The 21,386-nt window shown below is 53.4% G+C and overlaps 1 protein-coding gene across 1 annotated transcript in view; it reads left to right on the top strand.

Annotated features, from left to right (window-relative positions):
- Positions 1-3,138: 3,138 nt before the first annotated feature.
- LOC133356612 (protein-arginine deiminase type-2-like) overlaps positions 3,139-21,386 on the top strand; it is a 44,968-nt gene continuing 26,720 nt past the window's right edge. The window contains 3 exon segments of the mRNA XM_061574246.1: positions 3,139-3,330; positions 14,816-14,915; positions 19,457-19,628. Coding sequence (XP_061430230.1) covers positions 14,824-14,915; positions 19,457-19,628 — 264 coding nt within the window. The 5' untranslated portion in view covers positions 3,139-3,330; positions 14,816-14,823.

The following is a 21,386-nucleotide window of genomic DNA, read 5'->3' as shown; positions in this document are numbered from 1 at the left end:
AATATTGTGGTAATTAGTAATTGTGAACCTATATCATAACTGTATTGAGAATTAATTAGTAATTAAAGGAAATATTGTAATTTAAAGGTGTAATTTTAATTGTGCCAGTTGTTTATGTCACTACTATTGCCATTACATTCGGTGATATACGGGAATTACGATTTACGAGTAACATTAGTACAAAACACATTACTAAGGATTCTGTATGGTCTGGTACGGGCGGAGGTCTATGAGGGGTATCGCTTGGGTATCTGTCAAGAGTTTCGAGAGTTTTGTATCAGCCTCGGCATCCCTGATTTGGATTCTTGTGTTTGGCTACTCAATGTCCTGTTACAGGTTTCAGAGGTTTCAGCAGGGGTCTTGCTCACATCACTGCTGGTGCAAAGATCTCCACTAGAGGGAGCTCTTTAGATTCCACTATAGGGGGTATTTCGCCTACTCTTCCACACTTGATAAGTGCCTTGGAAGAGGTGGAGTATCCACACTTTACCCCACCACACACGACCTGCCAATTGATTGTGGTGCACCCATTACCACTGCTGGAGGGACAGAGGTGGAGGGATTTAACTTGCTAACCCGCCCATGCTAGACATCTGTGAAAAAGAGCTTCAGGGCTCATTTGATGCCTCTAGTCTAAATCAATATTCTGATTCTGATTAACTTGCTCATTGTACCAACTGCCGCGCCGGGAGGTCCAAACGGCGACCTCTGAATTGCAAGTCCATTGCGCTAACGATTACATCACCTGCTGCAACATTCCACTGATCATGAACAAGAACCACGAACGGTGCTCCCCAAATCAACGCAGATAACAGGAACTCAAATGCACTTAGGTTGAAATGGTAGGATCATGAAACTGGTTTATCAGCAATTATTACAATGTGTTACTACAGATGAAGTCATAATAACAATGCACCTGGCCAGTAAGTAGTGGAGATGTTATGAAGCAGTTTTACTGGTAGGAACCTCCTGGTTACACCAGCCCAAAGGGGATTTTTGTGTCCGTCCGTCCGTCGTGCATCCAAAAATGGGAGGGGTGGGGCTGGGTGGAGAGGGGAGGGTGGGGAGGGGCTGGGTGGGGAGGGTGGGGAGGGGGTGGGTGGGGAGGGTGGGGCTGGGTGGGGAGTGGGAGGGGTGGGGCTGGGAGGGGTGGGGCTGGTCACCCCGTGGTGAGATAGGAAACTTGAGAACCGAGAAGATGGGGCAAGATGACCGGCAAATGGATGTCAGAACAGAAATCCCCCAACGCAAACAGGGCATGGTTCAAAACGAGCAGCAGGAAGAAAGAGCGAGGGGAAGGGGCAGAGAAGGAATGATAAGGCCAATAATGTTGGGGATGAGAAGGTGATGAGAGGAGAGGGAAGAGTATGGGGGGAGAGAGGAGCATGCAGACGTGAGCTCCCCTTCTTTAGTCGTTTCGCAAATACGTCGTCACTTTACGAACACCCTCTCACTCATCAGCTGTGACAACCACCTTCGTCGACAGCTCCGATTTGAGCACGGGATGGCCACGTGCGGCGCTAAAGAAGTTCAACATACCCGTGGTTATTTCGGTAAAGTCACGTAGAAGGGAAATAATAAAATAATAAAATGAAAACATAATGAGATAAAATTCTCACGACGTTTCTTCGCCTGAGGATGGCCGCTTGTGCTGTGGCCGAAACGTCGTGAGAATTTTATCTACTGATGTTTTATTTATATTATTTCCCTTCTACGTGACTTTACCGAAATAACCAAAATATGAATCCATGCAGTCACGAAAGCTTCAAATCGAAATTTAAGTTCAACATACTGGACACACGTAATCGCTGTTCCTGGAGGGGGGGGGGGGCACCAAAAATGATAAACTTGGACATCGCGGTGATGTTGTTGTATTGCTGGTTCTGTTAAGCTACATTCGTACCCCTCCCCCTTCTACTATCTTCCTACCGCACCTCCGATTAGCACGGTTGTCATACCTGCCAACCCCTCACCAGTGTCTCGCTTATTGTAGACCAATTCAGACCCCGTGGCCTTATAAATCTCAACTTTCATCCGACAAAAGTTCCATCACAAGGGGAGAAACACAAACGAATAGATATCTTGTTGTTCCTGTATTGAAACGGCTGTACGCCGTACGGACCTGAAAACTCAATTTCCCTGTACAAGAATACGGGTAGACCGTATGAGTTGGCTACGTACGGTGCGAAAGAAATTCAACATACATATAATCACAATTGTGGCAAAAGGCACTGTACTTTTAAAATGTCTCTTGATTGGAGACAACCACAGTCGGTGTGGTGGGGTAAAACGTGGGGATCCCCACGTCTTCCAAGACACGTGGCCATTGTCCAGCTTTGTCGAGTTCGTTCTAGCGGAGGCGCTTCTGCCAGCAGTGCTGTGAGCAAGACGAACTTGCGGCGCTGCGCCTTTATTTTGGACTATCGTGGTTTACAATCGATAGTCAACAACGCTGATGGCAATGCCCCAGTTTGGAGGAGGTGGGCGCACACTCTTACGAGTTGCACCAAGAAGGCAAGGCCGTAGCCATGGAGTCAACATTGGTAGGGACTAAATCTTCCAGGGGGTGTGGGGGTCCCCCCCACCAGAAAAAAATAATCAACATTTGAAAACTAATTTCCTGCCTAAAATGTAAAAAAAATCACTAACACATAGGATGGACTTTTAATTTATTTTTTACAATAATGTCTAATAGTGTATTGTATTACATTGCTCTGTTTTATCTTTTAACCTTTTCTTGTTTCATTGTATGTAATGGCAGAGATTCGGGATTAATAAAGTACAACCATAACCACAATCATATAAACAGAAATATATTTTATAGCAATACATTGGGGCGGGGGGGCATTTTGAGCATATTTGAATATTGGGTAGGATGTGTCCCCCTCAATATACATATAATTACGGCCTTGCAAGAAGGAACAAAGACGCGCGTTTGAGTGCTCAAATTGCCCCCCAGCGTCTCAGCAGCGCCTTAACATCCACGCCACATCTCATTCATTCCAATGCACAGATGCGTTTTAGCCTCTGGCCACCACCCCCACCCCTTCCATCCCTCCCCTCCACCGACGACAGCTGTCCGTGTGCGGCGCAAAGGTGACGCAACACCGACACGCAACGTCCGTCAGTAGGGGAGCGATGTCGCTTTTGGTGGTCCCAGTCAAGCGACGTACAATGTCCCTTTGTTGACCGAGCGTTGATCCCTTGTCCCCCGTCTCGTCTGAGCATCATCCGCTGCCACGTGCGGATGTTTTCGACAGCCGTGCGACGGGCATGGCCACAGGTTCACACCACGGGTCCACGCGTCGCTCCTTCAGTTTGGTTCTTTCGGTAAAGTCACGTAGGAAGAAAAGCAATTAAATAATCGAGTACGACGTTTCGATTGCAACACAAGCAACCGTCATCAGGTATAACTGAATTTGAGAGACAAACCACAGACACGGAGACACACAGACAGACACACACACAAGCAGAGAGAGACAACACAGAGACACACACAGAGAGACATACACAACATAGACACACACAGAGACACACAACATAGATACACACACAGACACACAAGCAGAGAGAGAGAGAGAGACAACACAGACACACAGAGACACACAACACAGACACACAGAGAGAGACACACAACACAGACACACAGAGAGAGAGACACACAACATAGACACACAGAGAGAGACACACAACATAGACACACACAGAGACACACAACATAGACACACACAGACACACAAGCATGGAGAGAGACAACACAGAGACACACAGAGAGAGAAAGACACACAACATAGACACAACACAGACACACAGACAGACACACAACATAGACACACAGAGAGAGACACACAACATAGACACACAGAGGGCGACACACAACACAGAGACACACAGACAGACACACACGCAGAGAGAGAGAACACAGAGCCACACAGAGAGAGAGACACTGTGGTGCCACAGCGACGGGGCCGCTCTGCCGAGCCAGGGAGCCGCCCGGCTTCCCCCACCGCACTGCCCCCAATCACCCGCCCCACATAAGCACACACCCGCACGCATCCCCCCCCCCCCCCCCCCCCCCATAGAGCTGGAAGGGAAGGTTACCTGATCGACCGGTTTTTATCCGAGAGACCCTTATCGGGATTAATTCTCACGGTTTCCGGCGATCAGGGAATTGGATGACCTCCCCCGTGCTACGTGGTACCGCGGCGCTGCTGCCGGCCTTAATATGGTGTGGTCGCGGCGTGGGGCATTCGGCCACCGCGGTTGAGGCGCATTTCCCCCCACACACACCCCCACGAGTCGACGGGGCAAGCAGGGGAGGCACGGGACAGCATGAATAGCGGGGTCACAGGGGCTGTTGCGCATAGTCATGGAGGGTTGGGATAATTGCGCTTGAGCGCGCAAGCCCCATTGGTAGGAAGGGTAAGGGAGTAATTAGGATTTACGCCTTGCACGCAGCACACTGATTAGCATATCAACAGCGCCTGGGGACTGCCGTGCGCGGGCTTGGGGTGCACGAGCCCATTGTTCAGCGCAGCATCCCCTTTGGGAGGTAGGGAGGATAAATAGAGGAGCGCAGAGGGGAAATCGCTCTCTTACTCCAGCGCCAGGCGACCAGACGCAGCTCGAGCCAGCGACCCGGACGTCCGTGCGACGCACCGAGGCACGCGGTTAACACAAGGATCAGCGGACCGCCGTGGACACTTAACAGTGAGTAAGAAGGGGAATTAGAATCATAGCCGATAAATAGGGAATAGGTACAGGTTTAGTGGAATAGGCCAGCCTCGTCGACTCACTGATTCAACATCAATTCGCAGGTGGCATATAATAAATCATTAATAGCGAAGCGTGGTCTCGCGTGATCTTGTCGTGCAGTGTGAGCGTGTGGGTGCGCTGTGTGCACAGTGGTTCGCCACGTGAGTGAGCGCTGCGCGGAGCTGAGCGCGCGGGTTGCGTGTGGGAACGCGTGTGGTACTGTGTGTGCGTAAGCTCGCGGCGTGCGTAATAGGCGTACCCCAGGTGCGCGATCATAACGCAAGCGGCCAGCAGACGGCGAGCGCTGCGCAGAGCGGCGCAAGAGTGGGTGTCGCGTGTGTTCACTCCGTGTGTGATACAGGTGCGCGATCATAACTTGCGTAGTTGGTGTGGAGTTGGAGTGCACGGAGCGGCGTGTGTGTGTGTGCATACGTTCGTTACATGTCGGACACGGATGCGCATTGGTAACGTGCCGCACAGGGCTATACTGCGAGCACGGCGTTTGATTGACGATGATGTGCGCACGTATGCTCGCAGCGTGGGAGCGCGGCGCGAGGCTGTAACCGTAGTGGCGTCGCATTCGAATGCCGGCAAAACCGTAGCGAGTAATAGGGAGGTGGGGTAACTTAAACGGAATAGGGGATGCAGGCGGGAGGGACCCCGGGGGCCAACGGCCCCCACAAATTGGTGTCAGAAGCGGTACGGACCCCCGCGTTACCTCACGCTAAAATAAGACTAATATTTACCGGCCGGGGGGCCCCTTCGTGGAAGGCATTCGCCCGCAATCTCTTAGGGGCCAAGGAAATTAATGGATGGACGGACGCGCAGGCAGTACGTCAACTTAATATGAATCTTGATGGGCGGGCAGCCGATTTTGTAGAAGCGTTACCCGCGAGCGCACAGACACAGCTAGAGGAGTTGATGCACCGACTCGATCAGCGCTTTGGCACGCGTGACGAGGAGGAAGCAAAATCGGCCTTAGAGGCGCGCCGGCGCCAACCTGGCGAAGATCTACGTGATTACGCCGAGGATGTGCGCGAGTTAATAAAGATCGCACGCCCGGGGTACGCAACTGATGTTATTGAGGAACTGGCCGCCGAGAAAATCCAGCGGTACCTGTCTCGCACGGCGTGGTGGCAGCCAGACATGAGCTGCCCACGTCTTCCCTTTAACACCCTTGTCGAGCGCGCACGTAAGTGTGAAAGAATTCACAGCGAACGCGCGCAGCTCCGGGGGCTGGGACGAGAGCGCGCCATTGCGAGCCTGCTCTCGGAAGACGAGGAGGAGGAACAGGAGCTCGCGAGGAAGGTAAGGGGCCGGGAAAGAGAGCCTCCAGTGTCCCGCGAGACAACCCCGGGATGGGTTGCCGGTATACAAACGGGTATAAAGGATGTCTCCGGCCAGGTAAACCAGGTACGCGAGGACGCAAATAAAAATATGAAGACCATCCAGTCTGAGATGGGTGAGCTACACTCCACAGTAGGGGGGCTGGCCGGGAAGGTATCCCAATTAGAGTCCGAGTTGGAACAACTGCGTACAGGGAGAGGGAGCGGGCAGGGGACCCACTACGGAGCCGCCACCCCTTCCCGGGCATGTTATATGTGCGATCGCCGAGGGCATCTAGTGAGGGACTGTCCTCAGGTCGCCCGAGCTAGACAAGAGCTAAGGTCAAACACTAAGGCCCCCCTAGAGAGGGGACCACCGGGGGGTGAAATCGACGTAGCCCCGACACAAACAAGCTGTGAGAATAATGGCGAGCGAGTGATCTCCACACAGGTTCCAGCAACAACGCCCACAGAAACGGTGACTCCTGGCGACTGGCTGCGGGAGCTGGTGGCGGGGATCACGGGGGCCACGTCGCTGGTGGAAGGGGAGGTAAACGGAGTGCGTACCCGAATCCTGCTGGACACGGGGGCGGTGGCCTCGCTCGTGAGCGCAGCGCACTGCAGCGCGATCGGGGTCGACGTGCGTCACCTGCAGGCACCGGACCGCGCGCTGCACACGGCGAGCGGAGCCGGAATGGGGCTGCTGGGAAGAGCCACCCTAGAGGTCCGCATAGGCAGCCAGGTGTGCACGCAGGAGTTCTACGTGTCGAGTGCATTGTGTCACGAGTGTATCGCAGGCACCGACCTCCTGGAACGGTTGGGACTCAACGTGCAACCCCGCCAGCGATGCGCCACCATGGAGAGCAACGGCGAGCGGATACCGTTCCTGGGACGAGAACCAACGCGCCGCCGCTTTGCACCTGTGGCCGCTATCCTGACGACGGCAGTCACCATCGGCCCGCTCACCGAGATGCTGGTGCCGGTGGCAACATCCCCCACCGACCCCGCGCTCCGACCATCAGGGGAGGTAATGCTAACTCCTCACCCGGAGTTGGCAAAACGGTATGGGGTTGTGGGATCCGCCACGTTGGTAAACGCAGATGGGGACCGATTGTTTATGCGGATGTTTAACCCCCACAATACCCCCGCGATACTGCGACGGCGCACCCCGATAGCCACAGTACACCCCCTGCACGCACGCCACTCTAACGACTCGGTGTTCGCACTCTGGGCTGAGGACCCCGGTCGTCCTGAAGGTGAGCAGGACCTGGCCTGGCGAGTCGGCCCGACTCCCCGAGCCGAGGTCGTTCCCCTGCTCGACGCGTTACATGTACCATGGGCGGACTTACCTAAGGGAGAGGCCGATCGGCTGCGCGAGTTACTGCGGGAGTATGCCGACGTGTTCAGCGAACACGACTCGGACGTGGGTCGGACCGACCTTGTTAAGCATCAAATTGACACCGGTGCAGCCCGACCCATCAAACTCCCTGCGTACCGAGTGGGCGCACCCGAACGCGCCCAAATCAAAGAGGCAGTTGGGGACATGCTTCGCGATAACATAATTCAGCCCTCGGCGAGCCCCTGGTCAGCCCCGGTGGTACTAGTAACGAAAAAGGATGGGTCAACCCGGTTCTGCGTCGATTACCGTAAACTAAACGCAGTCACGCTCGGCGATGCCTTCCCCATACCTCGCATCGACGACACCTTCGACAGTCTCGCAGGAGCGCGGTATTTTTCCACCCTCGATCTGGCATCCGGTTACTGGCAGGTGGAGATGACGGAGGAGGATCGGCCAAAAACAGCATTCACCACCCCGATGGGCCTGTTTGAGTTTCGAGTGTTGCCGTTCGGACTCACCAATGCGCCCGCGACGTTCCAGCGGCTGATGGAGTTGGTGATGCGGGGCTTGCAATGGGAACAGTGCCTGATTTACTTGGACGATGTGATAGTGTTCAGTAGATCTTTGTCTGAGCATTGGTCCAGGCTTCGAGAGGTGTTCCAGCGACTGCGAGCGGCTCATCTCAAGCTCAAGCCACGTAAGTGTTACATCGCACAACGCGAGGTGGGGTACCTCGGGCATCGCGTCAGCGAGGCAGGCGTGCACACCGATCCGGAGAAGGTGCGCGCCGTAGTGGAGTGGCCACGGCCAAGGAATCTGACGGAGATCAGATCATTTTTGGGGCTTGCCACCTATTATCGTCGATTTGTAAAGGGATTCAGCGAGATTGCACGCCCCCTCACCCAACTCACTTCCCCTAAGCACCCCTATCAGTGGACGGGGGCCTGCCAGACGGCCTTCACCACTCTCAAAGACCACCTCACCCACGCCCCCACCCTTGCTTTCCCCGATTTTACCACCGATTTTATTTTGGACACCGACGCCTGCAGCAGCGGGCTGGGCGCGGTGTTGTCACAGGTACAGGATGGGACGGAACGAGTCATCGCGTACGCCAGCCGGACCTTGAGTGGGGCCGAGCTGAACTATTGCGTGACCCGCCAAGAGTTGTACGCCGTGATTTTCGCATGTAAGCAGTTCCGGCCGTATTTGTACGGCAGGAGATGTCGCGTACGCACTGACCATTATGCTCTGCAGTTTCTTCTTACATTCAAGGAGCCGCGGGGGCAGATGGCCCGGTGGTTGGCGCAGTTGCAGGAGTACAACCTGCAAATCGAGTATCGGGCTGGCCGGACGCATGCAAACGCGGACGCCTTGTCGAGGCGACCCACGGTGTACGCCGAGACGAGGGCGGAGGAGGCCTGCCCGTGTTTCACGGGGGGACGCTGCCGGCAGGCAACGGACCCCCGAGAGGCCGCGGCCACTGACCCCCCCCCCAGCGAGGGAGAGTGCAGTGTGCGCCACAGAAACCCTCACAGGTGGCACTGAGGATCCCGTCGACCGCCCGGCAAGCGCGGGACCCGCGGCTCGGGACCCGATCGGACGGATCCAGGAGGACGTCGGCTGCGCCTTCCCGGGCCTAAACGACGAGCAGCTGAGACAGACCCAGCAGCGAGATCCGGATCTGGCGGCAGTGGAGGCGGCACTGCGGGAGGAAAAGAGCGCCCTACCAGGACCCTGGAGCGGTTTGTATGCCCGGTTGTGTGTGCGGAACGGAGTGGTACGGGAGTTAACCGAGGCCGGCCAGCCGGGGGGCATCTGTGTTCCTGCCCAGGTGCGACCCCAGCTGCTACGGCTGGTGCATGACCACCCACTCGGGGGCCATGATGGGGAACGGCGCACCCGGGAGACCCTGCGTCGCCAGTATCTCTGGCCCAAATTGGCACAAGATGTGGCCGCCTGGGTGCAGGGCTGCCGGGCCTGTCAGCAGTGTGGGCAAAAGCCGGCGAGGTACCAGGTACCCCTGAGGCCGTTCCGAGTCAGTCGGACGAATCAGTTGGTCGGAATCGACCTGCAGGGGCCCTTTCCACGATCCCACCGGGGCAACCGATATATTCTCGTAGCGGTGGAATACTTCACCCGCTACCCCGTGGCGGTGGCTATCCCAGATAAAACAGCCCTTGTAGTGGCCCGGGCCTTCGTGGAAAACTATGTACTTAAGTGCGGGATCCCCGAACGAGTCATTACCGACCAGGGTAGTGAATTCGAGGCCGAATTATTTCAGGCGCTGTGCCGAGAGTTCGGGATCCAGAAGGACCGAACCACGGCGTATCACCCCCAGGCGAACGGGATGGTAGAGAGGATGAACCAGACTCTGGCCGGGAAGCTTAATTGCATGGCGGCCGCGAATCAACAGGACTGGGACGAACACCTTCCCTATGCCCTGTTCGCCTACACCACCGCCGTTCACACCTCTACAGGACAGACCCCGTTCCTAATGATGTTTGGTCACGAGTCTCGCCTGCCCGCAGATCTGCTGTTCGGTGTTCCTCCGCCGCAACGGGAGGAAGGGAGCCACCCCGTGGAGCACTTGCTGGAGACCCTGCGAGGGGCCAGGGGCCGAGCCTGCCCGCACGGAGAGGCCGCGCACCAGCGGCAAGAGCAGGGCGCCCGACCCCGTATGGAGCCCCCCTTCTACACTGCGGGCTCCGAGGTGTGGCTGTACACTCCCCGCGTCGGTGCCGGACAGGTGGGGAAGCTGACCACCTACTGGCGAGGACCCTGGATTGTGAGACGGCAGATCTCACCATGGACGGTGCTGATTCAGGGAGGAGAGAGGGGCCGGGAGATGGTGGTCAACATCCGCCGACTGAAGCCGTGGCGAGCAGCCCCCGAGGGGGGAGCCCCGCCGTCCAAGTACCCCGAAACCCCGGGGTCCCCCCACCCCCCGTGCCCGGGGGCCTCGCGCAGTACATGGGCCCCACGGAGCCCCGGGCTCCGAGGGGCCCCGGGCGGGGCCGGGGGCGACGAGGACGGCGACCCTTAAACCCCACCGCCTCTGAGTTTGTTCCCCAGCCCGCAGGTGCCAGAGGCCGAGGGGAGCCGTTGGAATGGAGGAGGAGACCCCCGCCGGAGCCCCAGGAGACGGAGCCGCCACCCCCGAGGCCAACCACAAGGGCCGGGCGAATCCCGCGGACCCCGCGGCGATACCTCGTGGGGGCAACCCAGGCGAGGTGCTCAAGTCAACCCGGGACGGGGACTGGCACCCCGGGGGGCTATGTGGTGCCACAGCGACGGGGCCGCTCTGCCGAGCCAGGGAGCCGCCCGGCTTCCCCCACCGCACTGCCCCCAATCACCCGCCCCACATAAGCACACACCCGCACGCATCCCCCCCCCCCCCCCCCCCCATAGAGCTGGAAGGGAAGGTTACCTGATCGACCGGTTTTTATCCGAGAGACCCTTATCGGGATTAATTCTCACGGTTTCCGGCGATCAGGGAATTGGATGACCTCCCCCGTGCTACGTGGTACCGCGGCGCTGCTGCCGGCCTTAATATGGTGTGGTCGCGGCGTGGGGCATTCGGCCACCGCGGTTGAGGCGCATTTCCCCCCACACACACCCCCACGAGTCGACGGGGCAAGCAGGGGAGGCACGGGACAGCATGAATAGCGGGGTCACAGGGGCTGTTGCGCATAGTCATGGAGGGTTGGGATAATTGCGCTTGAGCGCGCAAGCCCCATTGGTAGGAAGGGTAAGGGAGTAATTAGGATTTACGCCTTGCACGCAGCACACTGATTAGCATATCAACAGCGCCTGGGGACTGCCGTGCGCGGGCTTGGGGTGCACGAGCCCATTGTTCAGCGCAGCATCCCCTTTGGGAGGTAGGGAGGATAAATAGAGGAGCGCAGAGGGGAAATCGCTCTCTTACTCCAGCGCCAGGCGACCAGACGCAGCTCGAGCCAGCGACCCGGACGTCCGTGCGACGCACCGAGGCACGCGGTTAACACAAGGATCAGCGGACCGCCGTGGACACTTAACAGTGAGTAAGAAGGGGAATTAGAATCATAGCCGATAAATAGGGAATAGGTACAGGTTTAGTGGAATAGGCCAGCCTCGTCGACTCACTGATTCAACATCAATTCGCAGGTGGCATATAATAAATCATTAATAGCGAAGCGTGGTCTCGCGTGATCTTGTCGTGCAGTGTGAGCGTGTGGGTGCGCTGTGTGCACAGTGGTTCGCCACGTGAGTGAGCGCTGCGCGGAGCTGAGCGCGCGGGTTGCGTGTGGGAACGCGTGTGGTACTGTGTGTGCGTAAGCTCGCGGCGTGCGTAATAGGCGTACCCCAGGTGCGCGATCATAACGCAAGCGGCCAGCAGACGGCGAGCGCTGCGCAGAGCGGCGCAAGAGTGGGTGTCGCGTGTGTTCACTCCGTGTGTGATACAGGTGCGCGATCATAACTTGCGTAGTTGGTGTGGAGTTGGAGTGCACGGAGCGGCGTGTGTGTGTGTGCATACGTTCGTTACATGTCGGACACGGATGCGCATTGGTAACGTGCCGCACAGGGCTATACTGCGAGCACGGCGTTTGATTGACGATGATGTGCGCACGTATGCTCGCAGCGTGGGAGCGCGGCGCGAGGCTGTAACCGTAGTGGCGTCGCATTCGAATGCCGGCAAAACCGTAGCGAGTAATAGGGAGGTGGGGTAACTTAAACGGAATAGGGGATGCAGGCGGGAGGGACCCCGGGGGCCAACGGCCCCCACAACACGCAACATAGACACACAGAGACACAGGCAGTCCGATTAATAATGCTATCGAGTAGTAATGCGTCAAAATAATTGACAACCGTGTGTCAGCTCACCGATGGGTGAATGCCTTCCGACGCCGACTCATTGGGGTTGTTCGACCATACTTCGTCACGCTGGTCAGTGCGTACCGGTGAAATGGGTTTGTTGTGGGATTTGGCGTTCATGGATATCGCTCACCGCTCATGTTGACAAAGGGGGCTGTGTATTTGCACTGACCGTGACATTATATAAATTCGGGCCATTGTGGAGAAAATGTGTGAAGCATATTCGCAGACAATACGTTTCCTTAATTGAATGTCATATTTGGGTTAGATCGCGTAAATATAAATGTGTCGTTAAATCTGCCACCACCCGACACAGCCAATCAGAAATGTTTGTCACGTAAACAGAACATGCCAATTCGTTACTGGTACAGCACACCGGTGTGTTGTAAAGTAAATACACAACATTTATAATCCGAGTACGACGTTTCGCCGGTAATTACAACCAACATCATCAGGCGACAGCCAAATTTGTGAAGAAATCCTCCTGTTTCGTTCCTTAAATGGAGGGGTAGATGTGATGACGTTACTTGTGAGCACCTCACGTGTGAAGGCCATTAGGGAGGGGGGGGGGGTCATGATAATTTATGCGATCTAACCCCCCCAAAACCCCCTTGTAATATGGATAATATTGATCGCGAAAGCCTACTAATACGTTTCCTTGAGGTCTATGTCCCTTCGCGAAAAAAAGGTCAATTTTTTTTTTACACAAAACCAACGGCCCCCACACAGCCTTTTGGGAGCGCATCATCATTTTGTTGGTGTTTCTAGATTTGAAGTTTTCGTAACTGCAAGGGTCCATACTCTTTGGCTTTTTCGGTAAAGTCACGTAGGCAAACTCCGGGATCTGTTTCGGCGTTCAGTTTCCTCGTCAGCAGATGCAGTCTCGCTTGAACCGACGCCGATGAACAACTGCCACACGTGAACAGGCAAGGGACCCGCTTCGTTCGATATGGGTCCAGAGTTTCACCAGCGCTGGGTTCAAGCAAGCCTGAAGGCCGATGCCAACAGACCACTGGGGTAACATCAAAACCGGCCCAGAGTTGGTGTCGAACCAATGCCGCTGGAGATTACGGACGCCCGGACTGATGGGACATACAACAACAACAACAACAAAGAGAAAATAAATTAAATCACGACGTTTCGGAAGCCACACAAGCCACCGTCATCAGGTGTTGACTGCTCCAGCAAAATTACTGAGGCGTGTTTGCTGGAGCAGTCAACACCTCACGACGGTTGCTTGTGTTGCGTCCGAAACGTCGTGATTTAATTTATTTTCTCTTAGTTCTTGTTGTTGTATATCCCATCAGTCAGGGCGTCCGTGATCTCCAGCGGCATTGGTTCGACACCAACTCTGGGCCGGTTTTGATGTTACCCCAGTGCAGGGGCGGTTTCTTCATTAGGGCGATTGGGCGACGCACCACCAATGTCATTCAACCACAGAGTCACGCTAGCCGTCACTGTGCCTCTGGATATAGTCCAATCAGCGTCATGTCACGTTCTGTGGAGTACCGCCTCTTTTTGGGCGATTTCACTCCGGCTGAGAATCGCCCCGAGTGGCCCCATAGACTTACATTCAAAGATGTTTTTTTTCGAACGGCGGGCGCTGCAATGCATGCTCTATGGCTTCCGGGAGGGCTCGCCCTAACGTGCTTACGTCATCATACGTAAGCACGTTTCATCCAACAATATAATTTGTCGCCACCTAGTGGAATCTTTAATAAAATAAACTTGAGTGGATTGTATTAATAGTGAGTATAGAAACAAACAAGATGTATTGTAAGAGTCACTTTATTTTTCATTAATATTAAAGAAGTGAAGTTGCCTTTACATGCTTAAGCTGTTAATTTATCCATTGCATGGGTGGACCTTATCCTTATCAATCATCCAGACATTTACCCCCCCTGAGAGATTTTGCAGGAGCCGCCACTGCCCCAGTGGTCTGTTGGCATCGGCCTGCGGGCTTGCTTGAACCCAGCGCTGGTGAAACTCTGGACCCATACCGAACGAAGCGGGTCCCTTGCCTGTTCACGTGTGGCAGTTGTTCATCGGCGTCGGTTTAAGCGAGACTGCATCTGCTGACGAGGAAACTTAACGCCGAAACAGGTCCCGGAGTTTGCCTACGTGACTTTACCGAAAAAGCCAAAGAGTATGGACCCTTGCAGTTACGAAAACTTCAAATCTAGAAACACCAAGAAAAGTAATGGGGTTTTAAAATGATGGGTTTAAAAAAACCCATCAAATGTGGGGACAGATTTGGGAGCGAGGCATTATTACCTTGCTGATCTTGTACATGTTCATGAGTGGCCAGAGTGTCTGTGCGTGTAATCTGCTCCAGCCATTCAGCTCGCACGTGTATGACGAGGTGGCCCGCAGCCTTTAAAACGAGGGAGTTCACGACCACACCCCGTCCTCGCTTCACAGCTGCTCCCTCCGACGCTTCTCTCTCTCTCATTCCATCTCTGCTGCTGCTGCTCCACTGTTTCGCTCACTTGCTCTCCGTCGCTGACCTCTCTCGCTGCCGACGTCGCCAATCGAATCTTCCCAGTGCTCAACATGGCCACGACTCGGACAATCCACCTGCAGCTGGACAAGGTCCTGGAAGAGGTCTTCGTCCTGGGCACTGAGCTGGTCATGGACATGTACCAGTGAGTGACACATGGAGCTGTGTGTGTGTGTACCAGTGAGTGACACATGGAGCTGTGTGTGTGTACCAGTGAGTGACACATGGAGCTGTGTGTGTGTACCAGTGAGTGACACATGGAGCTGTGTGTGTGTGTACCAGTGAGTGGCACATGGAGCTGTGTGTGTGTACCAGTGAGTGACGCATGGAGCTGTGTGTGTGTACCAGTGAGTGACGCATGGAGCTGTGTGTGTACCAGTGAGTGACACATGAAGCTGTGTGTGTACCAGTGAGTGACGCGTGGAGCTGTGTGTGTGTACCAGTGAGTGACGCATGGAGCTGTGTGTGTGTACCAGTGAGTGACACATGGAGCTGTGTGAGTACCAGTGAGTGACACACGGAGCTGTGTGTGTGTACAATTATGATATAGGGTTGCTTATTAATGCTCATCCAAGTATTTAGTTAAAAACAAGTAATGACCCACTTTTATGGGAGTGTTTTGGTCTTTAGTCTTTCATTTATTTTCGTAATATTTAGCAATCAGGCCTTATTTATTTGTGAACGGAGGCTTCTCCAAGCTCCTGCTACCATATCTCGTGGTCTTCATGACCGTCAATGCCATGAGGCTGGTCTGTTGGTGTGGGAAGCTAATTTGTCCAATTTGAAATTCACGTGATCTAAAGCAGAGACTGGTAAACCGTGGCTACGCACACAATTCTGCCTCCTGATTCTCAACCGAACGATGGTTTTCATCCTTCTTGACACGTTTACCTCACATGTTCATCGGCATTTCACACACACACAAAAAATGCGTAGCTTTTCAACACGTCATTTCCAGGTAGCTCATTTGTTTTTATTCGGATCTGGATTCTCAAAACGGAATCTTGAATGCGTGACAACAAACGTCGAGAAACACGAGGCGACCTGTCGACAAAATGAAATTCGCATTCCAAAGACAAGAAGTGTCTCGAAAACACCTTGAGCAAGTTTCGCGGAGCAATGCGGGCAGACGAATTGCATGAAAGGGGTACATGCACATACAGCCCTTTTGTCAATCCACTGCTGGACGAGGGCCTCACCACAGCGTGCAGATCATGGCATTTATTTCACCATACTTCATCACACTTGTCAGTGCGAGTCGGTTAAGGAGGGAGCATCGGTGTTGGCGCATAGTAGAGTTCCAACAATATATTTTGCTGCATCGCTTTCTCCTGACAACAATTGCCCCAACTATACCATACGTAGTCCACAACATTTGCACGATACAGGTTTATTCACTATAGATAACCTACTAAAATTAATAGGGGAGAGGGGGGGGGAAATCAAGGAGAAAACGACGTTAATTTCAGAACATCTGCACATCTCCCACCGGTCACAATGCACACCCACGAAATCTCTGTAACGCTGAGGTCGTGACTGTTTTTCTATGTTTAATTCCTTGTTGCTGCGTGCCCCCTGTTAACCGCTCCCGTCGTAATGTGCACCGATTATCTCCGCTTTAGGAACGTAGAATTAAGACCGATCGATTGGTTGTAAAAATGTTGAGAAATCGCTTGGACAATAATGAATTCATCTCCAGTTGAGAAGATGGTAAGATTCATAATAAAGGTTAAGATTGTATGAGGGTGTATCATTAAAACGGCTTTTCTGTATATATAAAACAACAAATTACATATATTACACAATTCCATTTCATGCAGTCTGTTTTATATCAGCCAGAATTATTCTACGGTCACGGCTTAATTTCAACCGGAATGTCCCGCACGCCACATGCATCCGGCCTTTGTTTTGTCTTCGTGAAATTCGATTGACGTTGCGTTTAATGAAAACCACGCGCTGACAACGGTGGAACGTCCATTCATAAATATGTATTAACCTGTTGATATGATTATATGAATGTAGGGTACAATAATATGGACTTATTATACATAGACTTGAGTGGTAGTGCCTTACGCCAATAAGCCCGACTCCAAGCCAGCCTGAGAGCAGTGTTCCGGAAAACACCGAGTGACAAATTAATCACTGCAACTCAGAAGTTTTGTGTTGATAATTCATAAGGGGGCCTGAGGGCATGTCTGGCTTGGTGCAGACAATATAAGGTTGAGGCTTGCATTTCTCAAGACACTCTGCCTCTGGCAGGAGGCTGCATAACTTCAAATCGAGATTGCATAAAAACTTTTGACAAGTGGGGTTATGACAGCAATAAATTAAATCCAGCGATTTCAATGTTTATCTTGTAAAAAAATACTTGAGGTGGAAGTGCCTAGCCATCAATAGTTGACGGCTTCAGTTGTATGTTGATTTGACACTTCAAAATGTAAAGATATTTGCCCACTGATTCTGTACAGCGTCAAATTAATACTATATATAAACCGAAATTGTGCGGTATTGTCGAACGTAAAAAATCAACAAGGCAGGCACATCAGGTTGGTGCATAGCTGTTTCTCCAACTAATGATCTTTGAAGCCTGAAGCAAAATAACAAATAAACAGTTCGTCTTGGCTCTTCACACATTAAACAATTCTCATCTGACGTAGCGACTATTTTAACACACCTTGTAAAACTCTCATTCTACATTTCCTGGACGACATTTGAATATTTCAGCTATCACAAACTAATCCGAGGGCAGAAATCCTGTTTTCACATTTACACCACAACAGCTGAACACACTGAACTCAACATTCGCAAAACTCACATGAGCCCCAGGAGACATTTCTGGTGACCCAGAATGCGTGCAATGGCCAGTTGGAACTAACTAGCCGCACACGACCCGTACCACTCGAGAATCATCATTCCATTAGGTTCTGGAACTGACGTTTGAAGGTAGAACGTCCACTGTAAGGGGGTTGTCCTCTCCACTTAACGTCCGGCCTCACCTCTCTCCTGATCCCTCTCCCCTCACCTCCCCCCTCCCCTCAGCTGTCCCCTAACCTCCCCTCTACCCTGCTCCCCCCTCCTCTCCCCTCTCCTCAGCTCACCCCTCACCTCACCTCACCTCTCCACTACCCTCACCTCTCCCCTCCTCTCCCTCCCCTCAGCTCTCCCCGCACCTCCACTCACCTTACCTCCCCTCACCACACCTCTCTTCTCCCCTAACCTCACCGCTCCTCTCCGCTCCCCTCAGCTCTCCCATCACCACTCCCCTCCTCTCCCTCTCCCCTCACCTCACCTCGCCTCTCCCCTACCCTCACACCTCTCCCCTCCTCTCACCTCTCCCCGCCTCTCCCCTCCTCCACTCTCCCAGCTGTGTCCATATCCCCCACGGTGCCATGGGTCGTCATACCCACTCATGGACTCCATTCCACACGACAGCAGTCTCCGCAATTCAACAACCCAACGTGTCGTTATACACCAGGCATCTCCGTCACCCCTTCCCTCACCTGTGATATATCTGAATCTGAACTATTAGGTGCGTTTTCATGGAATTGGACCCTGGTGGCCAGGTTAAAATCGCAGCGCTCTATCAATGTGCGCCGCTGCTCCCCTGTCCTAGCTAGCAATATGATATCCTTCTGGTCCCGTGACAGCTGTCTTCTTTGTAGCACATGATGGCATGTGGCTTGAGCACATTGTCACCTGGCCATGGGTGATTTGAGGGGTGTCCGGGAAGAGACACGTGATAACCCACAGAACCTCACTGTAAAGGGGAGTAACCGATTATTGTTGAGAGTAGGTGGATGTAGCGGGTGAAACATTCGAAATAAGTCAATTTTGAAGCCATATGTGGGGAAATGATACGTAAAGAAACTATTCAGAGTGCATTGTAAAGTGTTAAAATGATGTTCGTATGGGATATATTTAATCATATATGTACATGGGTTCTCGATATTTTTTTCCCAGATCACACTTCGCTTCACATAAACTAAAGTTACGAAATGTCCTGGTTTGGGCATGACAGTACCAGTTCCATCACAAAAGGCTGTCCTGGCGTCACGAAGTTTTCGTGAAAGTGACAATTTTGTCCCCACTTTAAAAAGGTCTGGTCTCATATGCTCGATCTCGCGATACGGGTTAAGCCAATTGGCAGGTCGCGTATGGCGGGGTAAAGCGTGGGTTAGTTTAACACGTAGGCTTTCGCGACCAATATTATTAATAATAAAGTTTTTGGGTTTGATCGCGTTATTTATAAATGTGTCGTAACCCTCCACCACCCGACACGGCCAATCAGCAAAAAAGTGTCACGTTGACAAAAGACAACGTTATCAAAATAAATTGAGTGTCCCTGTTGGCAAGCATGTTCTGCCACTGCCGACAGTTGTGTTTCAGATCATTTAATATTTCTTTGGTGTTCTTTTAGTCTTACACTGATGTTACGCCCCGTCTGTCCAATATAGCATTTTGAATAAAGTGTGGGTGCTCCCACCTGTTAACGGGACGTTCGACTGGCGCGGAAGAGTAGGCCTAAAACACCCTCCACAGGGGCTCTGCTAAGAGATCCCTCCAGCCGAGGCCCTTCTCTCAGCAGCGCAAACCGCAGGGCCGCACCAGCCCCGTCGCTGCGTTACACATCGTGAGAGGCTGCTCGCGTGGACGCCTTTGACATTGCTCCCGTCCGCCCGCTCACAGGTTGGCACCGCCTGGCGCCGTGACCTTCTCGGTGAGCGCCAGCGCCGACGTGACGTGCTGGGTGAACACGCCGACCGGCGTGGCCCAGCCCGAGCCACACGGCCGCGTGGCCGTGGGGACCCAGGTGCACGCGCAGGTGCTCACGCCCAGCCAGGAGATCGGCGACAAGAAGGTGAGGGCGTGACGCACGCGCGCGCGCACATTGCAGGTCGCACGGCTGCTGCGTCTGAGAGTCATCTCAGTCGGGCAACCCGTGGCACCGTGGGTCTGTCCAGCGAACCTTCGACACTTCGCGTGGCCTCAAAGTGCACCTGGCCTGGCACAGGCGCCGTAGTGACGTCACCACTACTTAGTGGTGAATGGCCGTTGTTGTTGTGTGTGCGTTCGTCAATTCGCGGGGAACGGTGGCGCAGTGATAAGTGCGCAGCGCTACGAACTCGGCATCCCGAGTTCAATTCGCGTTCACGGCCATCACCGGTGACGATTATCTGAACTGATCCTAGGCCTCCCCTAGGTCGATTCAGCCTCAAATGAGTACCTGGTGTGGTGTATAAACATTGCCACGCAGGAGACAAAGGCGGCCGGGCGTGGTGCTGGCCGCCCACCCCCTCGTGTGTTGTACCGGCCTTCATAGGTGCTCGCTAGCAGCACTTGTCCCAAAAAGTATGGTAAGGCTATATACGGGGGATCTTTGGTAATTTGTTTATTGACCTTTCCTGTAACTATTTCAACCACCAGCACAATTGCATCCATTCCCTACCATTAAAAATTGTCTCGAGACTCAGTGAGGCTGGCAACGGCTCGGCATGGCCTTTATCCAGATCAAGTTTGATAATAAAATCACTCGTTGCTCTGCTCGTCTGCCAATTGTGGGGAGGTGTTAAACCCTCTCTACCCTTCCACGTGGTGCCACTTATTGCAGCGGAAGGCGGTGGGGGGGGGGGGGGTCCCAATAGCGGGAATCCCCCGGCAGCCAAGGGAGAGAACGTGGGCAATCTGAATTCCACGGCGGAGATGTGAGCGACGCAAAACACCTCGTGTGCGGGAGCGTTCGATGGAATCGCTACGACGCAGGGACCGCACAGAGATTGTGACCGACGGCTTGGCGATGCCTTCACGCAAGGAGTGGATTGACTCTGAGCTTGGCTCCGCGCCTCTGAGTTGCGGCCACTACGTCTGCAAATTTGCGCGCGTTACAAATTAAACTATTATTATTATTACTGCTGATGGTGACGACCGTGGCAATTTGTTAAGTCTCGTGTATCAGATCGGAGACGTTGCACTGGCATTCGTCGTAAAGCCCTCGGTGTTGCACGCCACATACAAGCAAGCGCGTGACTGCATGGCTGTTGTGCGTTAACGGGGGAGGGGGCGGGGGGGGCTGCAGGGCAGAATAATTCGACGTTACGCTTGTAGACATCTAAAGACACAATGGGGATATATATCATCGTTGGGAACTAAAATTTAAGCGAAACGCCGAGTTGGAGCGAACGTTGTCGGTGCGTGACAAATGCGACCCAACAAGTTTAATTTCATTAAACTCATCCCTGGCAGAATGCTGGGCAGCGTCCCAGAAAGCCCGCGTTTGATTGCATTCTTCTTCTTCTAGATCCTGCCTCTGGCAGCAGACTCTGTGGTGGGAACAGCCGTCTGTATAATTTAAACAAAATTTTGAATTTGGAGAAAGTTCAGTCCAGAGTGGGGGGGGGGGGGTTCTCCCGACTCAGCCACCGTCTTCTAAATTAATAAAGAGTATTCCCTCGTTATTCACGGACTTGCTATCCGCGATTTTGGCTGTCTGCGAATCACATCTGGAACTCTACAGGACTACTACCAAGAGAGAGAGAGAGAGAGTGAGACAGTGATGAGATAAAGTGATGAGAGATAAAGTGACGAGAGATAAAGTGACGAGAGATAAAGTGACGAGAGA

The sequence above is a fragment of the Lethenteron reissneri genome, chromosome 54 (assembly GCF_015708825.2).
Source record: "Lethenteron reissneri isolate LAM-NWPU_2019-01 chromosome 54, ASM1570882v1, whole genome shotgun sequence".
NCBI classification, from domain to species: domain Eukaryota; kingdom Metazoa; phylum Chordata; class Hyperoartia; order Petromyzontiformes; family Petromyzontidae; genus Lethenteron; species Lethenteron reissneri.
Note: the sequence above shows the minus strand (reverse complement) of the source record. Positions and strands in the feature narration are given on the sequence as shown.